The sequence below is a fragment of the Trichosurus vulpecula genome, chromosome 5 (genome assembly GCF_011100635.1).
Source record: "Trichosurus vulpecula isolate mTriVul1 chromosome 5, mTriVul1.pri, whole genome shotgun sequence".
Classification (NCBI taxonomy): domain Eukaryota; kingdom Metazoa; phylum Chordata; class Mammalia; order Diprotodontia; family Phalangeridae; genus Trichosurus; species Trichosurus vulpecula.
Genome location: NC_050577.1, coordinates 118,240,467 through 118,263,706, shown reverse-complemented (window position 1 = coordinate 118,263,706; position 23,240 = coordinate 118,240,467). Strand labels below are relative to the sequence as shown.

Here is a 23,240-nt window from a genome sequence, read left to right as displayed (position 1 = left end):
GACAAGATGGCGGCTGAAAAGCAGGGACCAGCGTGAGCTCTCCGCCAAGTCCCTCCAAAAACCTATAAAAAATGGCTCTGAACCAATTCTAGAACTGCAGAACCCGCAAAAGAGCAGAGGGAAGCAGGGCTCTAGCCTAGGACAGCCTGGATGGTCTCTGGGTGAGGTCTATCCCGCACGAAGCTGGGAGCAGAGCAGAGCCCAGCGTGAGCGGCGCAGACCAACCAGACCAGGAGCCGGGCGGAGCATGCCCTAGCGCCCTGAATCAGTGAGCTGCAGCAGTTACCAGACTTCTCAACCCACAAACACCAAAGACAACAGAGGTTAGTGGGAAAAGCTTCGGGAGTGGAAGGAGTTAGCAGTTACCGCCTCAGTGGCAGCTGAGGTGGGGCACCTACAGAAATACAGCTGCAGTTGCTTCCAGCCCCAGGCCCACCTGGTGGGAGGAATTAAGTGGCAGATCAGAGCCGGAGTGCACAGCCTGCTGAAGATCTAAGCCCAGTCTAAGTTGGGGGTTCTTGGGGAAGGAGGAGTGCTGGTGTGGCAGAGCTGGCACATTCCCCCAAGCATGGAACATAGAACTCTTTAGTCTACAAGCAGTCATACCCTGCTGAAAAACTCAAGGGTCAAGTTAGTTGTCTGGGAATATGGCTAGGCAGTGAAAACGCACCCAGATTCAGTCTCAGACTCTGGAATCCTTCTTTGGTGACAAAGAAGACCAAACATACAGCCAGAAGAAGTCAACAAAGTCATAGAGCCCACAACAAAAGCCTCCAAGAAAAACATGAACTGGTCCCAGGCCATGGAAGAGCTCAAAAAGGATTTGGAAAAGCAAGTTAGAGAAGTAGAGGAAAAACTGGGAAGAGAAATGAGAAGGATGAGAGAAAACCATGAAAAACAAGTCAATGACTTGCTAAAGGAGACCCAAAAAAATGCTGAAAAATACACTGAAGAAAACAACACCTTAAAAAATAGACTAACTCAAATGGCAAAAGACCTCCAAAAAGCCAATGAGGAGAAGAATGCCTTGAAAGGCAGAATTAGCCAAATGGACAAGGAGGTCCAAAAGACCACTGAAGAAAATACTACCTTAAAAATTAGATTGGAGCAAGTGGAAGCTAGTGACTTGATGAGAAATCAAGATATTATAAAACAGAACCAAAGGAATGAAAAAATGGAAGACAATGTCAAATATCTCATTGGAAAAACCACTGACCTGGAAAATAGATCCAGGAGAGATAATTTAAAAATTATTGAACTACCTGAAAGCCATGATCAAAAAAAGAGCCTAGATATCATCTTTCAAGAAATTATCAAGGAGATCTGCCCTGATATTCTAGAGCCACAGGGCAAAGTAGAAAATGAAAGAATCCACAGATTGCCTCCTCAAATAGATCCCAAAAAGAAATCTCCTAGGAATACTGTCACCAAATTCCAGAGCTCCCAGATCAAGGAGAAAATACTGCAAGTATCCAGAAAGAAACAATTTGAGTATTGCGGAAACACAATCAGAATAACCCAAGATCTGGCAGCTTCTACATTAACAGATCGAAGGGCTTGAAATACGATATTCCGGAGGTCAATGGAGCTAGGATTAAAACCAAGAATCACCTACCCAGCAAAACTGAGTATCATGCTCCAAGGCAAAATATGGACTTTCAATAAAATAGAGGACTTTCAAGCTTTCTCAGTGAAAAGACCAGAGCTGAATAGAAAATTTGACTTTCAAACACAAGAATCAAGAGAAGCATGAAAAGGTAATCAAGAAAAAGAAATTGCAAGAGACTTAGTAAAGTTGAACTGTTTTGTTTACATTCCTACATGGAAAGATGATGTATATGATTCATGAGACCTCAGTATTAGGGTAGCTGAAGGAAATATTTATATATCTATATCTATCTATATATATATATATATATATATATATATATATATATATATATATATATATATATATATATCCATATATCTATATATATGTATATATGTGAGTGTGTATGTATGTATATATATGTGTGTGTGTGTGTGTGTGTATGTATATATATATATATATACATACATAGAGAGAGAGAGAGAGGGCACAGGGTGAGGTGAAGATGAAGGGAAGATATCTAAAAGAAATAAAATCAAATTAAGGGATGAGAGAGGAATATATTGAGAGAGGGAGATAGGGAGAGATAGAATGGGGTAAATTATCTCGCATGAAAGTGGCAAGAAAAAGTAGTTCTGTAGAAGGGAAGAAAAGTCAGGTGAGGGGAGAATGAGTGAATCTTGCTCTCATCAGATTTGACCTGAGGAGGGAATACCATACATACTCAATTAGGTAACTTACCCCACAGGAAAAAAGGAGGAAGAAGAAGATAAAAAAGGGGGGATGACAGAAGGGAGGGAAGACGGAGGTGGAGGTAATCGAAAACAAACACTTTCAAAAGGGACAGGGTCAAGTCAGAAAATTCAATAAGGGGGATAGGTTAGGAAGGAGCAAAATATAGTGAGTCTTTCACAACATGAATATTGTGGAAGGGTTATACATGATGATACACATGTGGCCTATGTTGAATTGCTTGACTTCTTAGGGAGGGTGGGTGGGAAGGGAAAAGGGGAACTCAAAATTTTAAAAACAGATGTTCAAAAACAACAAAAAAAGTTTTTGCATGCAACTAGAAAATATGATACACAGGCAATGGGGCGTAGAAATTTATCTTGCCCTACAAGAAAGAAAGGGAAAAGGGGATGGGAAGGGAATGGGGTGACAGAAGGGAGGGCTGACTGGGGAACAGGGCAACCAGAATATACGCCATCTTGGAGTGGCAGGGAGGGTAGAAATAGGGAGAAAATTTGTAGTTCAAACTCTTGTGAAAATCAATGCTGAAAACTAAATATATTAAATTAAAAAATAAAATAAAATAAATGTCTCTGAACAAATTCTAAAGCTACAGAATCCATGAAATAACAGAGCGAAACAAGTCTCCAGCCCAAGACAGCCTGGACAGTCGCTGGGAAGGGTCTATCGCACTGTGCTTGGAGCAGAGCACAGGACCGACCAGACCAGGAGTAGGGTGGGGCAGGCCCTAGGGCCCTGAATCACTGAGCTGTGGCAGTTGCCAGACTTCTCAACCCACAAAGGCAAAAGACCATGGAGCAGGTTAGTGGCAAAACTACTGGATAGGGGTGAGAAAAGTGCTTTGTCTGGTCTCAGCCCTGGAGGCGAGGAGGTGGCTGCTTTCAGAGCTCCAGAGGGCAGCTGCTTCCTGCCCCAGTCCCAGCCCCACCCTGTGGGAGGAATCAAGTGATAGATCAGCGTACAGGGATTGCTTTGCTTGCGCAGAGGCAGGGTTCTCTTGCTTTTGCCCTGTTTGGATCTGGGGGGCGGCCCTGGTTGGCAGTTCTTGGGGGAGGAGGAGTGCTGGTGTGGCAGAGCTTGCTGTGTAGAAGTAACTCTGAAAACAGCAGTGCAAGGCCCCTAAAGCTTGGACAAAGTACCCTCTACTCTACAAGCAGTTATACCCTGACAAAAAGCTCAATGGTCAAGTAGTTGGCTGGGAGCATGACCAGGAAGCAAAAAAGGACTCAGACTCAGATTCAGAATACAAAATCTTTTTTTTTTTTTTTGGTGACAAAGAAGATCAAAACATATAGCCAGAAGAAGTCAACAAAGTCAAAGAGCCTACATCAAAAGCCTCCAGGAAAAGTATGAATTGGTCTCAGGCCATGGAAGAGCTCAAAAAGGATTTGGAAAATCAAGTAAGAGAAGTAGAGGAAAAATTGGGAAGAGAAATGAGAGTGATGCAAGAAAATCATGAAAAACAAGTCAACGACTTGCTAAGAGACCCAAAAAAATACTGAAGAAAATAACATCTTAAAAAATAGACTAACCTGAATGGCAAAAAAGCTCCAAAAAGCCAATGAGGAAAAGAATGCCTTAAAAGGCAGAATTAGCCAAATGGAAAAAGAGGTCCAAAAGACCACTGAAGAAAATACCAACTTAAAAAAAAAAGAGTGTACTCTAAGATCATGGTAACGATGAAGGAGTTTCAGATGGAAGACAAATCATGTGGCTCAGGGTTTAGAAGAGTGAGAAGAAAAGAAGCAGAGGCACCAAATGTAGATGGGTTTTTTAAGGAGTTTAGTTGAGAAGTGGAGAAATATAAGACAATAGTGAGTGAACTCGTGAAGATTTTCTAAGGATCAGGGAGCCTGGGGCATGTTTGCAGGCAGCAAGAAAGGAACTGGTAGAAAGGGAAAGTCTAAAGATTATCATGAGAAGGAAGATGATGATGGGGGCAATCTATCCGTACAAGTGAAGGATTGGCTTTAGTCAGGAGAAAGAAGAGCCACATCTTTAGCAGAGATAGGAGTGGAGGAGATAGTGGAGGGTGATGTCAGGGGGGTAATGACCTGAGCAGAGAGAAGAAAGGGCTCTCTTCGAATGGCCTGTTTTTTTCAGTCAAGTATGAAAAGTCCTTAGCTGATAAGGTAGGAAGAAGGGGTGACAGGGGAGACTTGAGAAGACATGGTTCAGAACAAGGGATGGAATGAGCGGTATAGACAATCAGTTAGGGATGAACAACAGGATTGCTGTGTTGCAATGAGAGCCCGGTGGAGATTATGTACATTAATCTGCAATGGCCCAACAGCATGTTTTCAGGATTTCCTGTCAAACTACAGAAGTAGGAGAAAAGATTGATTGTGAGAGTAATCTAGGCTTAGGGTTTATCAAGGTGTGATTACTAACAAGACAAAGGAACAAGGGATTTGAAGGTAGAAGATAGTGTAAAATTGAATTGGCTCATCAAGGGGCTGAGTTTGGAAAGAAGACAGTGTAGACAAGAACTGATGGCCTGATATAGTACTGAGGGATAGCGAAACTGGACATCACAGTGAGAGAGAAAAGTAGGTCTAAGAGGAGTAGGGCATAGCAAAGAGATGAAAAGATAAAAAATGACGGAATAAAGGGATTGGTTAACCTTTTTTGTACTGTGGACCTCCTTTGGCAGTCTGGTAATGCCCATGGATGCCTTCTCAGAATGTTTCTAAATGCATAAAATAAAATACACAGATCACAAAGAAAGTAAATTATACTGAAATCTAGTTATCAAAAAAGGTTTTTTAACAAGTTCATAAACATCAGGAAAACCCTTAAATCTGAAATTCAAAGTTCTTGAAGATGGAAGCGGAGCAAGTCCCTGTGGTACGATCAAGAGTATAAACATCCTAGTGTATAACTGAGGTGGACTAGGTTACGCAAGCTGAATAGACTGTGGAAATGGGATGTTATGGTGTTTGAAGGAACATCAACAACTATGTTAAAGTCTCCTAGAATGAGGTCTAGAGTTGGAACAGAGAGGAAGAGCCAACCATTGCACTCACTGACAAATGAGTTGTTTAATATGCTTGTGACAAAACTGTTGTGACATTTGAATGAACACTTACATGGGTATCAGGAAATAGGAATTCTATTTCTGCTACTAATTGTACAACCCTGAGCAAGGGGTTAGGTTTAACCTCTCTGCACCTCAGCTTCCACAACTATAAAATGAGGGAACTTAACACTAGTCAAATCTTTAACTTCTTTTCCAGGTCATGTTTATCTAAACATGAGGTTTGATTTAAAACCACTAATACCACTAAAAATACAGCTTTCCCAAGGGAATTGGGATATTACTTTCTAAAGTAAAATTAAACATGATAACAAAACATCTTACTTTAAGAATTTCAGGTCATCTGGAAATGGAGGAAAAGGAAGCTTCACAGTATAGTATAATTATCACTGAGATATCAAATCCCAAAAGAAAATATATGAATTGATGTTAATGATATTTTTAAAAGAATATCAAAAATTGACACCAACTCATAAATTAAAGGATACCCACTACCATTAAAATAGGAACTAGTATATATTGAGTAATAAGATTACATAATCAAAGGCAAAATTAAAAACACAGGACAAGAAGGAAATGGACAATCTTCTGGCAAAAGTAGGTATACAGGTGCCCCTCATTTTACAATTGCAGATATTGCATTTTTTTTTATTTTTTTTAACAAATTAGTTTGTGGCAACCCTGCATTAAGCAAGTATTTAGGCACCATTTTTCCAACAGCATGTGCTCATATTGTGTCTCTGAGTCACATTTTGGTAATTCTCACAATATTTCAAACTTTACTTATTCTATGTTACAGTGATCTGTGATGCTATTATTGTAATTGTTTTCAGGAGCCACAAATCACACCAATATAAGACAGCGAATAAATGTTGTATGTTCCAACTGCTCCACTAACCAATCATCCCCCATCTCTCTCCCCCTCCTCAGGACTCCCTATTCCCTGAGACAAAATAATATTGAAATTAGGCCAATTAATAACCCTACAACGGCCTCTAAGTGTTCAAGTGAAAGGAAGAGTCAATTAATGTGTCAAGCTTCACTGTTGTCTTATTTTAAGAAGTTGCCACAACACCCCAACCTTCAACAACCACCATCCTAATCAGCCACAGCCATCAACATGGAGGCAAGACTCTCCAGCAAAAAGATTATGATTCACTGAAGGATCAAATGATGGTTAGCTTTTTTTCAATAAAGTATTTTTTAATTAAGTTACGTACATTTTCTTCAGACATAACACTATTACACACTTAATAGCCTACAGTATAGTGTAAAAAAAACCTTTTTATATGGACTGGGAAACCAAAAAATTTGTGAGACTTGATGATTAAACTGACTCTAAGTAGTCCAGAATTTTTTAAGTCTTCACATTTCTTCTGAACACTTCAACGGAGCTGTGACCTACCTTATTAGCAACACTCCATTCAATTAAGAAAACTACATCTCCTCCACTGTAACTCTTGTCAGTTCCCATAAATTCTCAACAAAAGAGAGGAGTGATGCATGTGACATTCTGTGGATCTTCCTCCAGGACTCTTAACATTATATGAGTATCAGTGCAACCCAGACAACACCAAACACTGGTATTCAAGCTAATATCTTTATCATTTCACCTGTCGTAACACTGAAAGTGATATCTGAAATCATCAAGTCCAACCTCTACTTAAAAGCACAATTCCTCTAGTTAAAGATTCCTAGGAACACTTAAGCTAGGCTTAAAATTACTTGCCTTGAGCTTTCAAACAAGCACATCAATAGTATAATAAAAATAAACTGATTAAGAAAAGACAGTTGATGCTGCTCTAAAACATTCTCAGAAAATGCTGTAAGGATTTATAATGTACTATCTCAATTTCTATAACACAATCACATCATAAACCATTAACTCATGTCCTTACATTGAAAACTGGTAAATTACCAATATGGTTTACTAACTAAATAACATTGAGATGTCAAGTAACTGAAAATAGACAAGACTTCTTTGATCATAAAATAAAATCTATTTTGGGGTCTTTTTGTTTGGTTTTGCTTTCAATTTAGCCCCAAATCTCCAGAACTCATTATATTGTACTAGCATTTGGCTCAGAGAGCAGGAATGACCACTCTACTCTTTGGAAAATGCAATAGGTCAGTAAGGCCTTAATTTTCTAACTAAGTTTCAAATCTGTTAAATGACATAGTTCCCTCTAATACTAGCCTATACCTCAAGGCTTGCTTGGTGAATAGCTTAGTTATTCATATATTCCTATTCCTGAGGAAACAGCTAGTTTCTCTGATCAGTATTTTAGCAAGAGGAGACACAAGGTAAGATAGTAAGCTTTTTAAGTACTACACTCGGCTTTGTTGGCATACAAAACAAAACTCTAGTCCAAAAAGAGTGTGGTATGCACTGACAAACATAACAGAAAAATTAAGGAAGTGTTTATTCCCCAAAAGGCTGTGAGATTTCTATTGCAGAATCAAAAGTTTATGTTATAAGTGATCAAAATCCAATCTAAAGATAATATTTTAAAGGTATCATCATTTCCTGTATTCACTGATAACACTACAAGCAGCTGTGACTGTGACTGCCCAAATAAAATAAACTCCTTTCAGTTAGAAGGTATGGTTATCACTAACAGAGACGATTATAGAATTGCACATTTGGGAGGAACCTTGAAAGGTCACTCAATCTCTCTTACTACCTCAAGAGGCCAATATATATCACCTAAATTCAGATTAATATCTACCCTTATTTTAAAGATTTCCCCAGTACTTAATTTGCATTAGGGTTAATTTCTCACCTCAAAACCCATTCATTATTTAAAACTCAGCTTTATAGTAAGTGGACTTCTTACTCCCATTTTTTGGTTTGTTTTCTGCTATTAAGGTTATGTTGTAGAATAATGTATTTTTTTTTCTAGCTGTTTTGTGATTAATCTTTTGCACTGTGGAATCCTAGTGTGAACCATTCCCCTTATTTGCTTAGATTTGCAGAAGACAAGTTATATTCAACATACAGCGGTCATGGACTGACTCATTTTTAAGAGAAGGCCCTACTAGCACAAAGTGACATGGACAATCCAGAAGCAAAACACACAGAGGTTTCACATTCAACGTAAGGCAACACGCAGATCAGCTGTGTTCCAAAACTTCATTTTTAAGTCTATTTGGAATTCAGAACACATTTCCCCATAGCTACAATGTGATAAATATTCTAAATTCCTTAAGGTCTGAATCTCTGTCTAATTTGGCTTCATATTTTCCTCAGTGATGCTATATGGCTATAAAACATGAACCATCACAAACTTCTGAAGAATCAAAATTGTTGCAGACACAATGGGCAGTAGAAAGACACCTGACAGATGTAAGTAATATGTATTATATTATCAAATGGTGACTTGCATGTGAGAAGTGGCATACCAAGGCACATTACCAAGAAACATGTATGACTGAGAAAGTAGATAGGTCAATGTAGCAAGAATGAGACAGGACATGGCATACCAACCATTGGTATGCAGAATGATATGGATACCAAGTAGCCAGTTAGCACAGTGGATGAAATATTGGTGGCTAGAGTTAGGAAGACCTAGGTTCAAATCCAAATTCTACTTATTGGTAGAGGCCATTTAGTAGCTCTGTGACCCTGGATGAGTTATAAATTGCTGTATGCCTCAGTCTCCTAATCTGTTAAAATAGCACTTAACCTCCCAAGATTTTTGTGAGCATCAAATGAAATAATATTTGTAAAGTACTCTGCACCATACAAATCTTAGCCACTAATATATTATCATTAGGGTTGTCATCATCGTCATCATCATCATGCTATTTAAAGAACCTGAAGCATTTTAGGTAGACTCTGTAGAGAGGATCTTTGGAATTCCATTCCATTCAATTTAATACTTACTGAGAAAAATATAAAAATTTTAGAAGAAATGAAGGTGTAAAAGGGCTCAATCTGCATTTCTAGAGAGTACTCATACTGATGAGAAGACACACACATCAAAGTATCAAAGTAATACATCTTCCCCAGCACCTAGCACAATGTTTTAAATATGATGTCACTCCCTCATCACCTCCATCTCTTAGAATCCCTAGTCTCCTTTAACACTAGGCTCAAGTGCCACCTATAGGAGGCCTTTCCTGATTCCTCAGGTTGCTAACCTCTTCTGTGATGGGTTTGAAGGAGCCCTGATATAGAAGCACCAATGTAATGCAGACAGGCCACTCACTCTCTCCCTTAGAACTGATGCTCTGAGGACTTCTGACTCCAAAGTATATCTGCACCATAAAGCTGAACCCCGCAACAGGGGTTCAGTATTTGATTTATAGGGTCACCAACTGTCATAACTGAGGCACAAGTACGAGTGATTAACCTTTGGCTGCAGGTGACTAACTTTGTGCTTTTATAAAGCATGAAACATAGGGAATCTCCTGGTGCCCACCCAGAGCATGGTGACCATTTGGAGATTCTAACACTTCCCCTTGAAATATCACTCTATCTAGTCTATATATACTTACATATGTAGAAATTGTGTCAATTTCTTCTTGAACAGTGCCTGCACAGTAGGGGGCTTAATAAATACACATTTATTGACTGATAGTAGCCACCTAAAGGGTTTGTTAAATGAATAGTAAGTTTCCAACCTAGGCCATCAAAGTCAATTTAATACAAACTGTAATTTAATATAATAGCTGACATAAAGTATTAATTATGTATTATGTATTAACGATGAAAAATGGAATTAACAGAATTGCAGAGTTGAAAGCGAGGGACCTTAAAGGTCATCTAGTCAAACCCGATTAAAAAGCATGAATCCTTTCTACAACATTCCTACAGATAAGTGGATATCTAGTCTATATCAAGTTTTCCAGGAATAAGAAATTTCTAGGTCACAAAGTGGCCCATTTATTTGGGGGCAGCTTTTATATTTCCAGAAGTGTTTTCTTAACGCTGAGTTGAAATTTGTCCCCCTTGGAATTTCCACCCATTGCCTACCAGGTCTAGAACAAGTTCAATTTCTCATGATACCCTTTGAAAGCTGTAATCCTGCTTTTCATTAAGTGTTTTCTCCCCAGGCTATAAATCCCTATTTCTTTCAAAATGATCCTTGCATGACATAGTTTTAAATCCACTCACTATCCTGTTCACTCTTCTTTAAGGAAATTTCAGTTTATCGATGTTTCTTCTTAAATTGTAGCACCCAGATCTGGACATTCCTGATGTAGCCTGACCAGGGCAAAGGATGGTGGGACAATCACTTTCTTTGATCTGGAAATTATATTTTTATTAATGTAGCCTAAGACCAAACAAGATGTTTGGCTGCCATATTATATACACCACAATGAGTTTACAATCCACCAAACCACCAAATTATTCACATGAACTACTTTCTGGCCACCTCTCCCTCACTCAGCATTTATGTAGCTGGTTTTTTTGAGCCCACATTTAATCTTGTTAGCCTATCATTACAGTTTGCTGGGATACTTTTGGATCCCAATTCTGTGCCCCAATGTAATGGCTAGGTCTCCCAACTTCATGTCAGTCTGAAAATGTTTTAAGTATGCCTTTACTGTTATTCAAGTCACTGACAAAAAGGCTGAACCAGACTAATAAAGAGTCTTGAGGCAATTCACTAGGATGGATAACAAAATGAAACTCATTTAAAACTACCAAAAGACTCTACAATTCCATTAAATAAATAAAACAAGGGGGAAAAGCATTCCTCATTCAATTTCTGGTGCTTAATTAAGAAGGCAGGTGTAATTTATGGAGAATGGAGAGAAAGACACATGGTAACATCTGCGAAGACACTAAAAAGAATTTTTTAAGCATAGTACTTTATACCTTCTAGGCACTCAATTGGTGTTCGTCATTAAGCTCAAGGCTTTAGAGATTGGTAGCACTAGTTCTTTATCAGGCCTAATGGTAACATAAAAACTATGATTTTCTCTTTCCTTTATAAATGTAAAACATCAGTGCTGTTCTTATTGATTAGGGTTAACTTTAGCTAAAATGTAATGAAAAGCTAACAGGAAAAAGGGGAAATAAGTATGAAGATATAGCATTAAAGACATCTATGAAGCAGAACTGACAGTGAACTCATGCACAAAGAACAGGGGCAAGCATGAATGTGACTTCATGATGTAGTAAGATAGCATGAGACATCTTCGAGGAAAGGCTGGATCCTGGGTGGATGCTGTAAAGTGGATTCTGTTTTGGTACTGGCTGGACTGGATGGCCTCTGAGGTCCCTTCCCACTCTGAGCTCTGTGTACAAAACGTCCAAGGTGGGGAAGGGTGTAATCAAAGTGATAAGAAAGAGTCATGAAGTTCCCTGCTGCTGGATAGCTTTGTCAGTGCAAAATATAGTAGCCTTAGGTTGGATAAGAAGAAAGAAAGGTAGTCAGATGTTCATATGGAAAGGGTGGGCAGGGTAGAGATGTTAGTTGTATATGTTTTTCATGATGCAACTGACTCTAAACTTTGTTTTTTCCAAGATATAATTCTGGCCTTTATTTCTGTGAAGTCTTTTCTAATGTATACTTTACATCACCCCAGATTTTCTTTCTTTTCTGAATCAGTCAAAGTGATCTGGGACACTTGAGGAAGGAATTCTATACACAGGTCATTTTTCTTTCAGTTAATTACTATTGTCGGTTCAAGAAAACCCCCACTGATCGAAGATTATTTGAGTCTCTGCTTTGCTGGTTAAACTACAGGCCTTAGCGACATCTCTGAAACTGAAGCTTTTTCTACTTAGTTGTGTCAATAAGCAAGTCACACTCTCTCAGCCTCAGTTACCTCATCTATAAAACAAAGAGCCTGGTACGTGTACAACTCCTCTGGAGAGCTGAGAGGCGCACATGACTTTAAAGTGCCATACAAATACTAGTTGTTGTTATCATTCCCAAGGAGTTTCTCGTTACAAATCTTCAAGTGGAAGCTGGTTTACACTCCAGTTGGTTACAACTCCACAAACATCACGCCCCATTCACTGAGTACTGTCTGGCCCCTGTTCTCTCCTTTTCACCTTACCTTTGTACACTGTTGTACCCTATTAGACTGTAAGCTCTTTGAGGGCAGGAACCATCTTTTTTCTTATTTATATTCCCAGAATGCCTGGCACATAGCAGGCCTTTAATAAATGTTTATTGATTACTGACACTATAGTTAGTGCTATAAATAGAAGGGATTCATGCATCTGGTAGGAGTTGGATCAGACGACTCCCAAGGGCCTTTGTAACTCTCAGATTCTATGATTTTAAGCATAGGAAACTTTGAAGATAATGCTAAAGGGAGAGCCTCAGAAGTAGGTGAACCATGGCTGACATCAGTAGCCATAGTAGGCTTGGATGCCCAATTTAATGTTTTAAACAACATAGCCTTCTCTTACTTGGATGTTTAAGTTTTATTAGATTTCTTTAAAAAGTCAGGCACATAAATTTATACTTAAATCATGAAACTCCCTAAACACAAATCTCTGAATACAGGCTTAAATAACAGTATTCCAAAGACAGGACTATGAAGAACTAATGTATGGCAATCCTAAAAATACAGAAAAAAGAGCTCCAAAATGAACAAACTTTCAAGAGGTTCAATTTGACAAAATTTATTACCATTTATAAGCTACATCTTGATTTTAAGTATATTGTTGCCCATATTTTTTTTAATTTTTTTTTTTTTGCAGGGAGGAAGGTAAGGCAATTGGGGTTAAGTGACTTGCCCAAGGTCACACAGCTAGCGTGTCAAGTGTCTGAGGCTGAGGCTCAGGTCCTCCTGACTTCAGGGCCAGTGCTCTACTCACTGCACCACCTAGCTGCCCTGTTGCCCATATTTTCTTGAGGTGGAAGGAATCCTGAGGGATGGTTTAACACTTTTCCTATTTTTATTTACAACTGCATGGCTATATGCAATTCTCAAAGAAAAGGGGATGAGGTTTATTGTAGTGCTCCAAATATATTTCAAATTATTTAAAAACATACTTCATTTAACAATAATTATGTTGTGGTGTTAAACGCAAAACTATTCAAAAATGGGTCACCTTACAGAACTGATTATAAATCAAATACAATTTTCTTTGAAAGAAAAGAAAAGCTTTTTGTTTAACTATTTTCACAAGATCTACTGCCACTATGGCTCAGTGCAAATTAAGTATTATCAATCTCTAAAATGTATGCAGAATACGAAAGGCTGAATTACCGAATTACTGAAAAGACTAACTCGAAGCAGAAATGCCAGCATTCACCCTACCTAACTTTCTTACTACGGATCTTCAGTTTCAAGTCCTTAAGTTTACTGTGTTAAACCACCCCTCAGGATTCCTTACACCTTTCAAGAATATAAACAATATACTACTTCCCAATGCTGACCTTATAGTTAAACACTTTAATTTAAGATTGTTTTCTGCTCCCTAATTTCCATCCCCACCCCCCCTTCCCTAATGCTGGCTCATACCTCACTGAACAGAAACCCTGGATTACTGCCACCACTCACTTCTACCAATCCCACTCAAATGTGAACAGCAATGGAAGAAATCATAGAACTGTACTGATGAGGTTCTACTACAAATTTATGTTATTTAATCTAAATAAGGCTCTCACTTCAGAGCAAGACAAGACCTTTACAATTCTTGATTTTCCATCTCACTCCCCACAGCAGCTGTTCCAAAAATTGTCTTTTCTCAAGTGTCCCACACAAAGCCCCTTACTGTCATCCTCTCAACAGAAGACATGGCCTCCTACTTTACTGAGAAAAGAGGCCATGCACGGTGAGCTCCCTCTTCTCTTCTATTTCACCCCTAGAAAGCTTGTAATATATTACCCATTCACTCCAGTCTCAGATGAAGAAAGGCCCTTCCCCACTACCTGAACACTTGATCCCACTTCCTGACATCTCAAGCAGATTGATCCCACAATCACCCACCCACCCTCGATCAATCAATCTCTCTCTCTCTTACACACACACGCGCGCGCGCACACACACACACACACACACACACACACACACACTTTTCATTTTGCCCTATCTACTTGGCTCATAACCTTTGGCTACAAACCTATCCCAGTCTCTCCCATCCTTAAAAAGCCTTTACTTGACACTACCATTTTCTAAAGCTATTGTCCTAATTCTTAGAAAAAGCTATCTACTCTCATCACTTCAATTTCCTTTCTTCCCACTCCTCAATCTCTTACAATCTGGCTTCCAATGAGCATTACTTAAGTAAAACTGCTCTCTTCAAAATAACCAATAACCCACAATTAAGCATATATCCCCAAGGAGGTCAAAGAGAGGAAGAAAGATAATGTATATACTAAAAAAATTTGTAGTATTAATTATTATAGTAGCAAAGAAATGCAAACAGTTTATACCCATCAACCGGAGAAAGAAAAGGTGGCATATGGATGTAAAGAACATTATTGTTCTGGAAGAAACTATGAATATGAATAATAAAGAAAAGCATGAAAAAACTATATAAACTGATGCAAATGAAGTAAACACAATTAGGAAAGCAATAGATGCAAAAGATGTAAATGGAAAGAACAAGATCAAAAAACAAACCAACCCCTAGATGTTATATAATTATAATCATCAAGCTTGGCCTGAAAGAAGGGAGGAAAAAACCAGGCTTTCTTCCTTTCTTTGCAGAGAAGGTAGGGCTAAGGTCGTAGAATACTGAATAAACTGTCAGACTCAGTCTTGTTGAAGGGCTTTTTTCCACAATTCTCTTAATATTTGTTATAGAGGATAAATCTTGAGGAACGGGGGAAAATCACAGGTTTACAGCTACAAAGGGACCTTAAAAGTCATTTCATATATAACACCTTCACTTTACAGAAAGGAAACTGAGGCCCACAAAAGTTTAGTGACTTGCCTGAGGCCACATGACTAGAGAGTGGCAAACAAAATTCAAACCCAAGTCTTAATGCCAAATCCCCTATGCTTACCACTACATTACACAAAAAGGGTGTATTTGGAAATAAGGGTGATTAAAATATCAATATAGCAATATTAAAAAAAACTCTCCCCAATGACAAACAAGTTCTTCATCTGATAGTCTTTTCTTCTGAGTCTTCATTCTTCTCTACCTTTACAGACACTGATACTCTTGAGCACTCTTCTCCTAGATATTCCTTTTCTGAGTTTTCAAGGCATAATTCTCTTAGTTCTTCAACCACTTCTCAGTTTCCATTCCAGGATCTATAATCTGCCCCCTAACTGTGGGTGTACCCTAAAGAGTGTTCTGCAATCTCTTTTTTCTAATGCTTTCCTTCAGTGACCTCATTATCTCTCATTAGTTCAACCATCCTTCTTAGATAAATTCTATTTGAGAAAGAAAGACAAAAGAGCCCTGGCCTGTTTCCTGAGCTTTAGTCCCAAGTCTCCAGATGCCTACTAGACACTTTTAACTGAATGAGGCATCTCAAATTCATCATCTTTTCTCCCCTTCTTTGAACTTCCCTATTTCTGCCAAGGACAGTATCATCCTCCTAGACACCAAGGTTTGGAAGCTCAGTGAAGCTCAGATGCTCACTCTCAGCCCACAAAGCCAATCAATGGCCAAATTCTGTCTTTTCTACTGCTTGCTTCTCTCCCTCGTCACCTCTTGCCTAGACAACTGCAATAACCAAATTGGTCTCCCTGCCTCAAGTCTTTCCTCACTCCAATCCATCCTGCCAACATCACCAATTCCTTCTAGTGGATTTTACCTCCCATTACCTCTATGATAGAATGCCAACTCTTCTGTTTAGCCTTTAAATATTTTTTTTAACAATTTAGCTACAACCTAACTTCCCAGAACTATACATTACTCCTATTCATGTACTCTTTGGCCCTGCCAAACTGTTCTTCTTGCTGTTCTTCACAAATGCCTGGAAGGTATCCTCTCTTCACCTGTGCCTCTAAGAAGCTTGGCTTGAAGGCTATGCCATAACATGAGGCCACAAGGAGTGTCACTGCCCACCTCCTCAAATTAATTATTTTGTCTATACATACAGTTGGACATGTTCCCCAGAGAAAATGGAAGGTCCTTGAGGGAGGGAGTAATTTCATTTTTGCCTTTGTATCTCTAGAACCTAACACAATGTCTGGCACTTAATGAATTCTTTTTGATTGACTGTCCAAATAACTGTACAGGTTTATCACCAGCTAGTAAAATAATGTATGACTAAAGGGCAGAAAATGTCACTTTGCTTAAAATGCTAGTAAACTACTCCTACCTTGGAATGAAGTGTAACAATTTCAGTTTAATGGAAAAAATTATAAAGATAGTATGACATGCTTCCAAAAGTTCAATATCAAGTAAGATGCAACAAGCTATAATTTCCTAAATGGGAATCTGGAATAGCATTAAATTCAATGACAATACTGTATCTGGGGACTGAACTAATTTCCCAGTAGAGGCAAACTTTGAATACAGTTAGCCCAACTAAGACTGTTGCACAATAATGTCATTAATGTATTATTGAAAAATCAAAGAGGTGAGAGAGGAATCTACTGGGAGAAAGAGAAAGGGAAAGGTAGAGTGGGGTAAATTATCTCACAAAAAAGAGGCAAGAAAAAACTTTTTTAGTGGAGGGGAAGGAGAGGAGGTGAGAGGGACTGAGTGAACCTTACTCTCATCAGAACTGGCTCAAAGAAGAAATAACATACACACTCAATTGGGTATAGAAATCTATCGTACTCTACAGGACAGTAGGAGGGGAAGGGGATAAGAGAAGCGGACAAGGAGATGATAGAAGGGAGGGCAGGTTACGGGAGGAGAGAGTCAGAAGTAAAACACTTTTGAAGAGGGACAGGATAAAAGGAGAGAGAGAACAGAATAAACAGGGTGGAGCAGGGATAGAATGGAGGGAAAAACAGTTAGCAATAGTAACTGAAAAAAATTTGAAGCAAGGTTCTCTGATAAAGGCCCCCTTTCTCAAAGAACTGAGTCAAATTTCTAAAAATAAGAACCATTCCCCAATGGGTAAATGATCAAAAGATAGGAACAGTTTTCAGATGAAGTAATCAAAGCTATCTATAGTCATATGAAAAAATGCTCTAACTCGCTACTGGTTGGAGAAATGCAAATTAAAACAATTCTGAGGTACTACCTCATATCTATTAAATTGGCTAACAGGACAGAAAAGGAAAATGACAAAGGTTGGAGGGGATAGGGGGAAAATGAGACATTAATGCACTGTTGGTAGAGTTGTGAACTGATTCAACCATTCTGCAGAGCCATTTGGAACTATGTCCAAAGGGCTATAAAACCAGGCTTACTCTTTGACCTAGCAATAACACTACTAGGTCTGTATCCCAAAAGAGATAAAAAACAATAAGGAAAAGGACCTAAATGTACAAAAATATTTATAGGAGCAATTTTCTGGTGGCAGGGAGTTGGAATCTGAGGGGATATCCGTCAATTGGGGAATGGCTGAACAAATTGTGGTATGTGATTATGATGGAATACTATTGTGCCGTAAGAAATGATGAGCAAGATGCTCTCAGAAAAACCTGGAAAAGACTTACATGAGCTGATACAAAGTGAAATGTACTGTGTACAAAGTAACAGCAATATTGTAAGATGATCAGTTGTGAAGGACTTAATCGATTCTCAGCAATACAAATGATCCAAGGCAAATATGAAGGACTTATTATGAAAAATGCTACCCATCCCCAAAGAAAGAACTGATGGTGTCTGAATAAAGATTGAAGCATACTTTTTTTACATTATTTTTCTTTAAGTATTCTTTTTTTGGGTCTATGTTTTCTTTCACAACATGACTAATATGGAAATTTTTTGCATGACTACACATGTCTGTATCACATTGCTTGCCTTCTCAATGAGGGGGCATGGGAAGAAGGGAGAGAATTTGGAACTTTTGTTTTAACATCTGTTTTAAAAACAAATGTTAAAAATTATATTTACATGTAACTGGGGGAAAATACTAAATAAATTGAAAAAGAAAAAGAAAAACTTCAATATCATCATAGTGCAATTCTATTTTAATGCCTTTCAAGTGGATCCTTGGGACATAATGCCATGTTTTCACAAAACTAATTACCCTGGGCAGTTGTGTACAGTTGAAAACACTGACGCACCTCTGTGTCCACATAAAACTGTACTCTTGGTGAAACTATGCCTTTATTTGTAGACCCCTCACATTCTTTTCATTACCTTTGTGTAAAAAAAAAAAAGAGATGTACTTCTTCTGACTGATGCCTGCCAGAATAGTCATCTGGGGCTATTGCTTTTCAGAAAGCCATTTACTGTTACTTCACCTGTAATTTTATTTCAATGTGCCTTTCTTGTAATTCTACTTTGCTAATAATGACAGTGAGGCTGCAGCTCACCATAAAGTAGCTAGTTGACAGTGTAGCTGTCATATACATATGAATTCTGAACATATAACCAAATCGTTGACTAGCTACAGAATTGGTAGAAAATGGACTGAGTTCTAAGATCCTAGTTGACAGTCTTGCTTTATGTTTAATGCTAAGTATAGTTTACAGATGAAATAGTACTTGTAACAAGTCTAGGTTTTGTAGTCATTAGAAATACAAACACTAAGACTGTTTCAGAAACTTAAATCTAGGTCTTAATGTCATGTTCTGTCCACTGAAGAGTAGGTGCTGTTTTCAGTTTATTTGCTGATTCAATTTTAAATTAGAAATACCCTTCAACTCTCTGCAGCCAATTAAAATCCATCATGATAAGTAAGATTTCCCCATTAGCACCTGACATTTCTGATTCTCAAGCACAAGCTCTCGAGATTCTGTGAACTGTCCTGATGGTACTAAATGCTTTAGTAAATACTTGGAAAAAGTCACTCAGAGAAAGTTCCAAAAATTACTCCATGATCATATAGAATCACAGAATAGAGACACAGAGCTGGAAGGTATCTCAAAGTTTATCTAATCAATTTAATATTAGTCTTAACTTCCCAGCACATGATAGTAGTCTAATTAATTGAAGTTATTCTCTGTATGACTCATTCATCATCATAACTAGATCTTTTGAGAGAAGGAACACTGAATTTCTCTGTACATGCTCAAAGTTTAAAGCATAATGTTACTAAGGCTGCCATCGCAAATTCAGTTCCAAAGTACCTCTCTTCAATGACAACAAATGTACCTCTGATATGTTATGTCAAAAATGTGTGTCCGACTGTACAAAATATGCCACCAAAGCTTTAAAAAGAAAAAGCTCAAAAGAACATACAATTCAATTCAAAATATATTCCTTCCTGTGATTATTCTCATTTACAAAGGAAAGGATTATACTATGGCCCAAAACAGTGATCAGTACATGATGAGTAATTAGTTAAGTACTGTTGACAGAAGAAAGGCAGCAACAGAATGACTAATAGCCCACAATGAAGGTAATTCATCTGTCTATGCAAACACGAATAACCCAGAGTTAAACTGACTACTTTTTATGTCTAGTGCCCTAAACACTTTCCTCTTACTTGTTTCCTCATTTCCATAGTAAGGAAGGGTCTTTTCAACATAAAAAGCTAAGAATTACCTCTTAGTGTTATTTCAAATGGCCTCTCTGAAGTTCTAAAGCAAATGGGCTTTGATTAGACATAGCAGAGTTAAAAATGGTTCCTTGTGGCTGAGTATCTTGCTAGTCAGAATGTGTAAGAGTTGGTTTGCTCAACTTCTATTCATTCATTCCCTTAATGCACAAATTGCAGGCACTCCCTTAAAATTAAAAATTACCTGACTTACAGGCCTTTGCACACATGTAAGACAACTTGTGCCAGGCTGGGGACTTGCTTCTCCCAGGAAAATGAGTGTTGCCTTCTCTGAGAATACAAACCTTCCCATCCAAACAATGTCTCAAAGGCTTCATAGGGTACCAGACTAATAGAAAATAGCACATCTAGTCCAATAAAGGGGTCTACATTAAAACACAACTGATTTATAGACATCTAGATTATAACCTTATGTAAATTAGGAGCTGATTTGTCTTTTTTTTTTAAATCAACTAAAGGAATTGTAGTTAGTTTTCTCTTCACCCTTTGTTGTGCATCAGTAGAGATTGAGGGATTAAAAAAGAACCATTTAAACGCCTATCAGATGACTCAAAAGAAAGTACAGTCAATCCTCAATATTCGTTCATTTAACTTCAAGCATGCCTGAAATTTTATCAGTAACCTCATTTTCACTTTCGGGTTGGCAACTGTGCACATTCAGTCTATGAAGAGTAGAGTAAAAAAAGGAGAGGCACAATGTGTGCAAGTTGGTGGAGTGGCTGGTGTCCTACTAGGTGCTTTGGTCTCGTTCGCCCTACTGTTGTAAACGGGTCTCCACGCATTTGCCATATTTTCATTGTTCATCTTTAAAACTTTAAATTTGTGTTGCAAATGTGCCCCCAAAGCTTAGTACAAGTCCTTTGGGTAGTAAGCCCAACCATGCAAAGTCAGTGACGGAGCGCAATGAGAAAATAAAGGTGTTAGACAAACTTCATGCCAGAACGTCTGCAGCTGCTGATGGCTATGCAAGATTACGGTTTTTGGTGGTCAGGGGAACCGAACCCCTTATTTTCCACAGGTTCAATGTATCAACAGTCTCCTTCTTTTACTTCCCCACTGTTTCCCCTTGGAGAGTTAAGGGTTGACTGTATCTACAACGTAGGACTTGCACATTTAAGGTAATCACTAAGTGTTGAATTGTTTAGTTGAATTTAATTCAACGAATCCTATGCTTTAGGAGCCTTCACAAAGTCTGATTTCTATTCCCCTGCCTTTCGTCATATTAATGTCTAAGAATGAGAGGAAATTGGGGCAGTGAGAAAAGTACTAATTCATTTATCTATACCACTGTTTCCCTTTCATTTAGTGGGAGGTATGAGCTCTCAAAATAACTTGGAGAAAATTCAACTACAGAACTACATTATTCTTTGAATTAGCAGTAAGATTTTCAAAGCCATAATGGGTGTGTGTGTGTGTGTGTGTGTGTGTGTGTGTGTGTGTGTCATGTATTTCAAAAGGTTCTTTAAAACAACTTACTTGGCTTTTTAATTAAGAAATTTTTTGATGGCTGAAGGAATTAGAAGAGAGAATGCTGAATCTGCCTGGTGAGGATTGGTTTTCCTGGCCCCATCTACCTCAGATAAAAATGCTATGAGCTTGGGACTTAGCCATAAGCCTGAAGCAGAGGCAGATGGTCAAGACTAAGAGCCTTTTGTCCAGGGGCATCTTGCCTGGGATCAAAACCCTTTAGAGAAACACCACTTCTTAAAGAACCCACCCTTCCTGAACTCTATGACATCTTGCATCAGCTATACAATTATCTCATGATATTGGTTAATTCCTGTGGTTCCTAGCCTCTTGTAGCCTAGATCTGCAGCCTCCCTTTCCGGCTCAGTGAATGGTTTTATTGTGTTCAAATGTCATTTTTCTTGTCATTCTTATTTTGTAAGTGCTTTTAGTGTTCTATAATTTAAAAAAAAAAACAACTTTTCCCAATTTGACGAGGAAGAACCACCTCAGTCAAAAAGCTAAAGTTACTACCATTCTTCAACCCAAAAACTACACTTAAAGGTGCATCTTTCAGTCACATATAGGTACCCTAAATAGCTGTTATTTATTATAATGCCCAAGATCTTTAATAATGTTAAGGTACTGCATCACAGATAAAGATAAAATCATAGGTATTATAGGATCATGAATTTAGAGCTGGAAGGAACCTTAAGTCACTGAATCGAAATTCCTCATTTTGCTGATGAGGAAAACTGGGGCACAGAAAGGGTAACGACTTGGCCCTGGCCACACAACTATTAAGTGCCAGAGGTAGGATTTGAATCCAAGTCTTCAAAATAGGAAAAAAATCAAAATGGAAGAAGTGATGATATTACTAAGTACTCTGACCAAAGAGATAATTTTTAAAATTTCTTCCTATGGAGAAATTACAGGCCTACAAGATTAGAGTTGACAATATGCTATGCCAAAATATTAAATTTTATATTTTGCCATTTTAACTGAAATTAATGCATTTAATTGTTCAAAGAAGGACTCTAAATATTCCTAAGTGCCTTCAGCCTCAGAACTGCTTAACCTACCTTAGAAGGAAAGAAAAGGAGAAAATATATCACCTTAGTCATAAGTTACCCTCAAAAGCAAATAATGCCCTCCCTCCTTTACAAAAAATATAGGTAGTCACTAATTAAGTAAAAACAACAACAAAAAAGATTCACTCAGGTAATTATTATTAGAATTAACTTCCACAAGTTACAGCTTTCCAAATGTTTCTCTCCTTATAAGCTAAAAAACATTAAAGAAAAAATTGGATTATTGCATACCTATAGATGGGGATTTGAAAGGGTATTTATCAGGAAGATCCACTCTAACTTTCCACACTCCACCTTCATATGGTGCTGTAAAAGAAAAGCACATTATAACATGTTCATTTTTTTTAAAAATGTAAATCAAGCATATAACTGCAACAAAATTTAAAAGTTGGGATTGCAAGTGAAACTTTAAAATCCTTATCACATCTCATAAATCTTCTCAATGCCTTTCTCTGTTTTCTCTGAAGCATTTCTCACTGTTAACCACCTTCTCATCTTCTGTATACTTTAACCTCTCTGGATTTTTGTCAAACTGCTCTGTCATAGTATCTTCTGCCTGTGTGACCTAGCTGGTCTTTCTTGCAGTATTAAATATGCCCTACATTCTATGGATTTAGTGTACCACAGTGCTCTTCATTATCAGGTCCCATGGTTCTATCATCTCTACGCAGATGACTTCCAAATTTACACATGCAGTCCTCATCTCTCCACTGAACCCCAATCTCCATCGGACATCTCCATCTGTATGTGGACGTATATAGGTATCTCAAACTCAACAAAGACAAAACTGAACTTTTCCCAAAATCGACCTCTCCTTC

The 23,240-nt window shown here is 38.1% G+C and overlaps 1 protein-coding gene across 1 annotated transcript in view; it reads right to left on the bottom strand.

Annotated features, from left to right (window-relative positions):
* UBE2H (ubiquitin conjugating enzyme E2 H) overlaps nucleotides 1–23,240 on the bottom strand; it is a 151,622-nt gene that overhangs the window by 42,471 nt on the left and 85,911 nt on the right. The window contains exon 3 of the mRNA XM_036759303.1: nucleotides 22,654–22,728. Coding sequence (XP_036615198.1) covers nucleotides 22,654–22,728 — 75 coding nt within the window. The remainder of the gene's footprint in view (nucleotides 1–22,653; nucleotides 22,729–23,240) is intronic.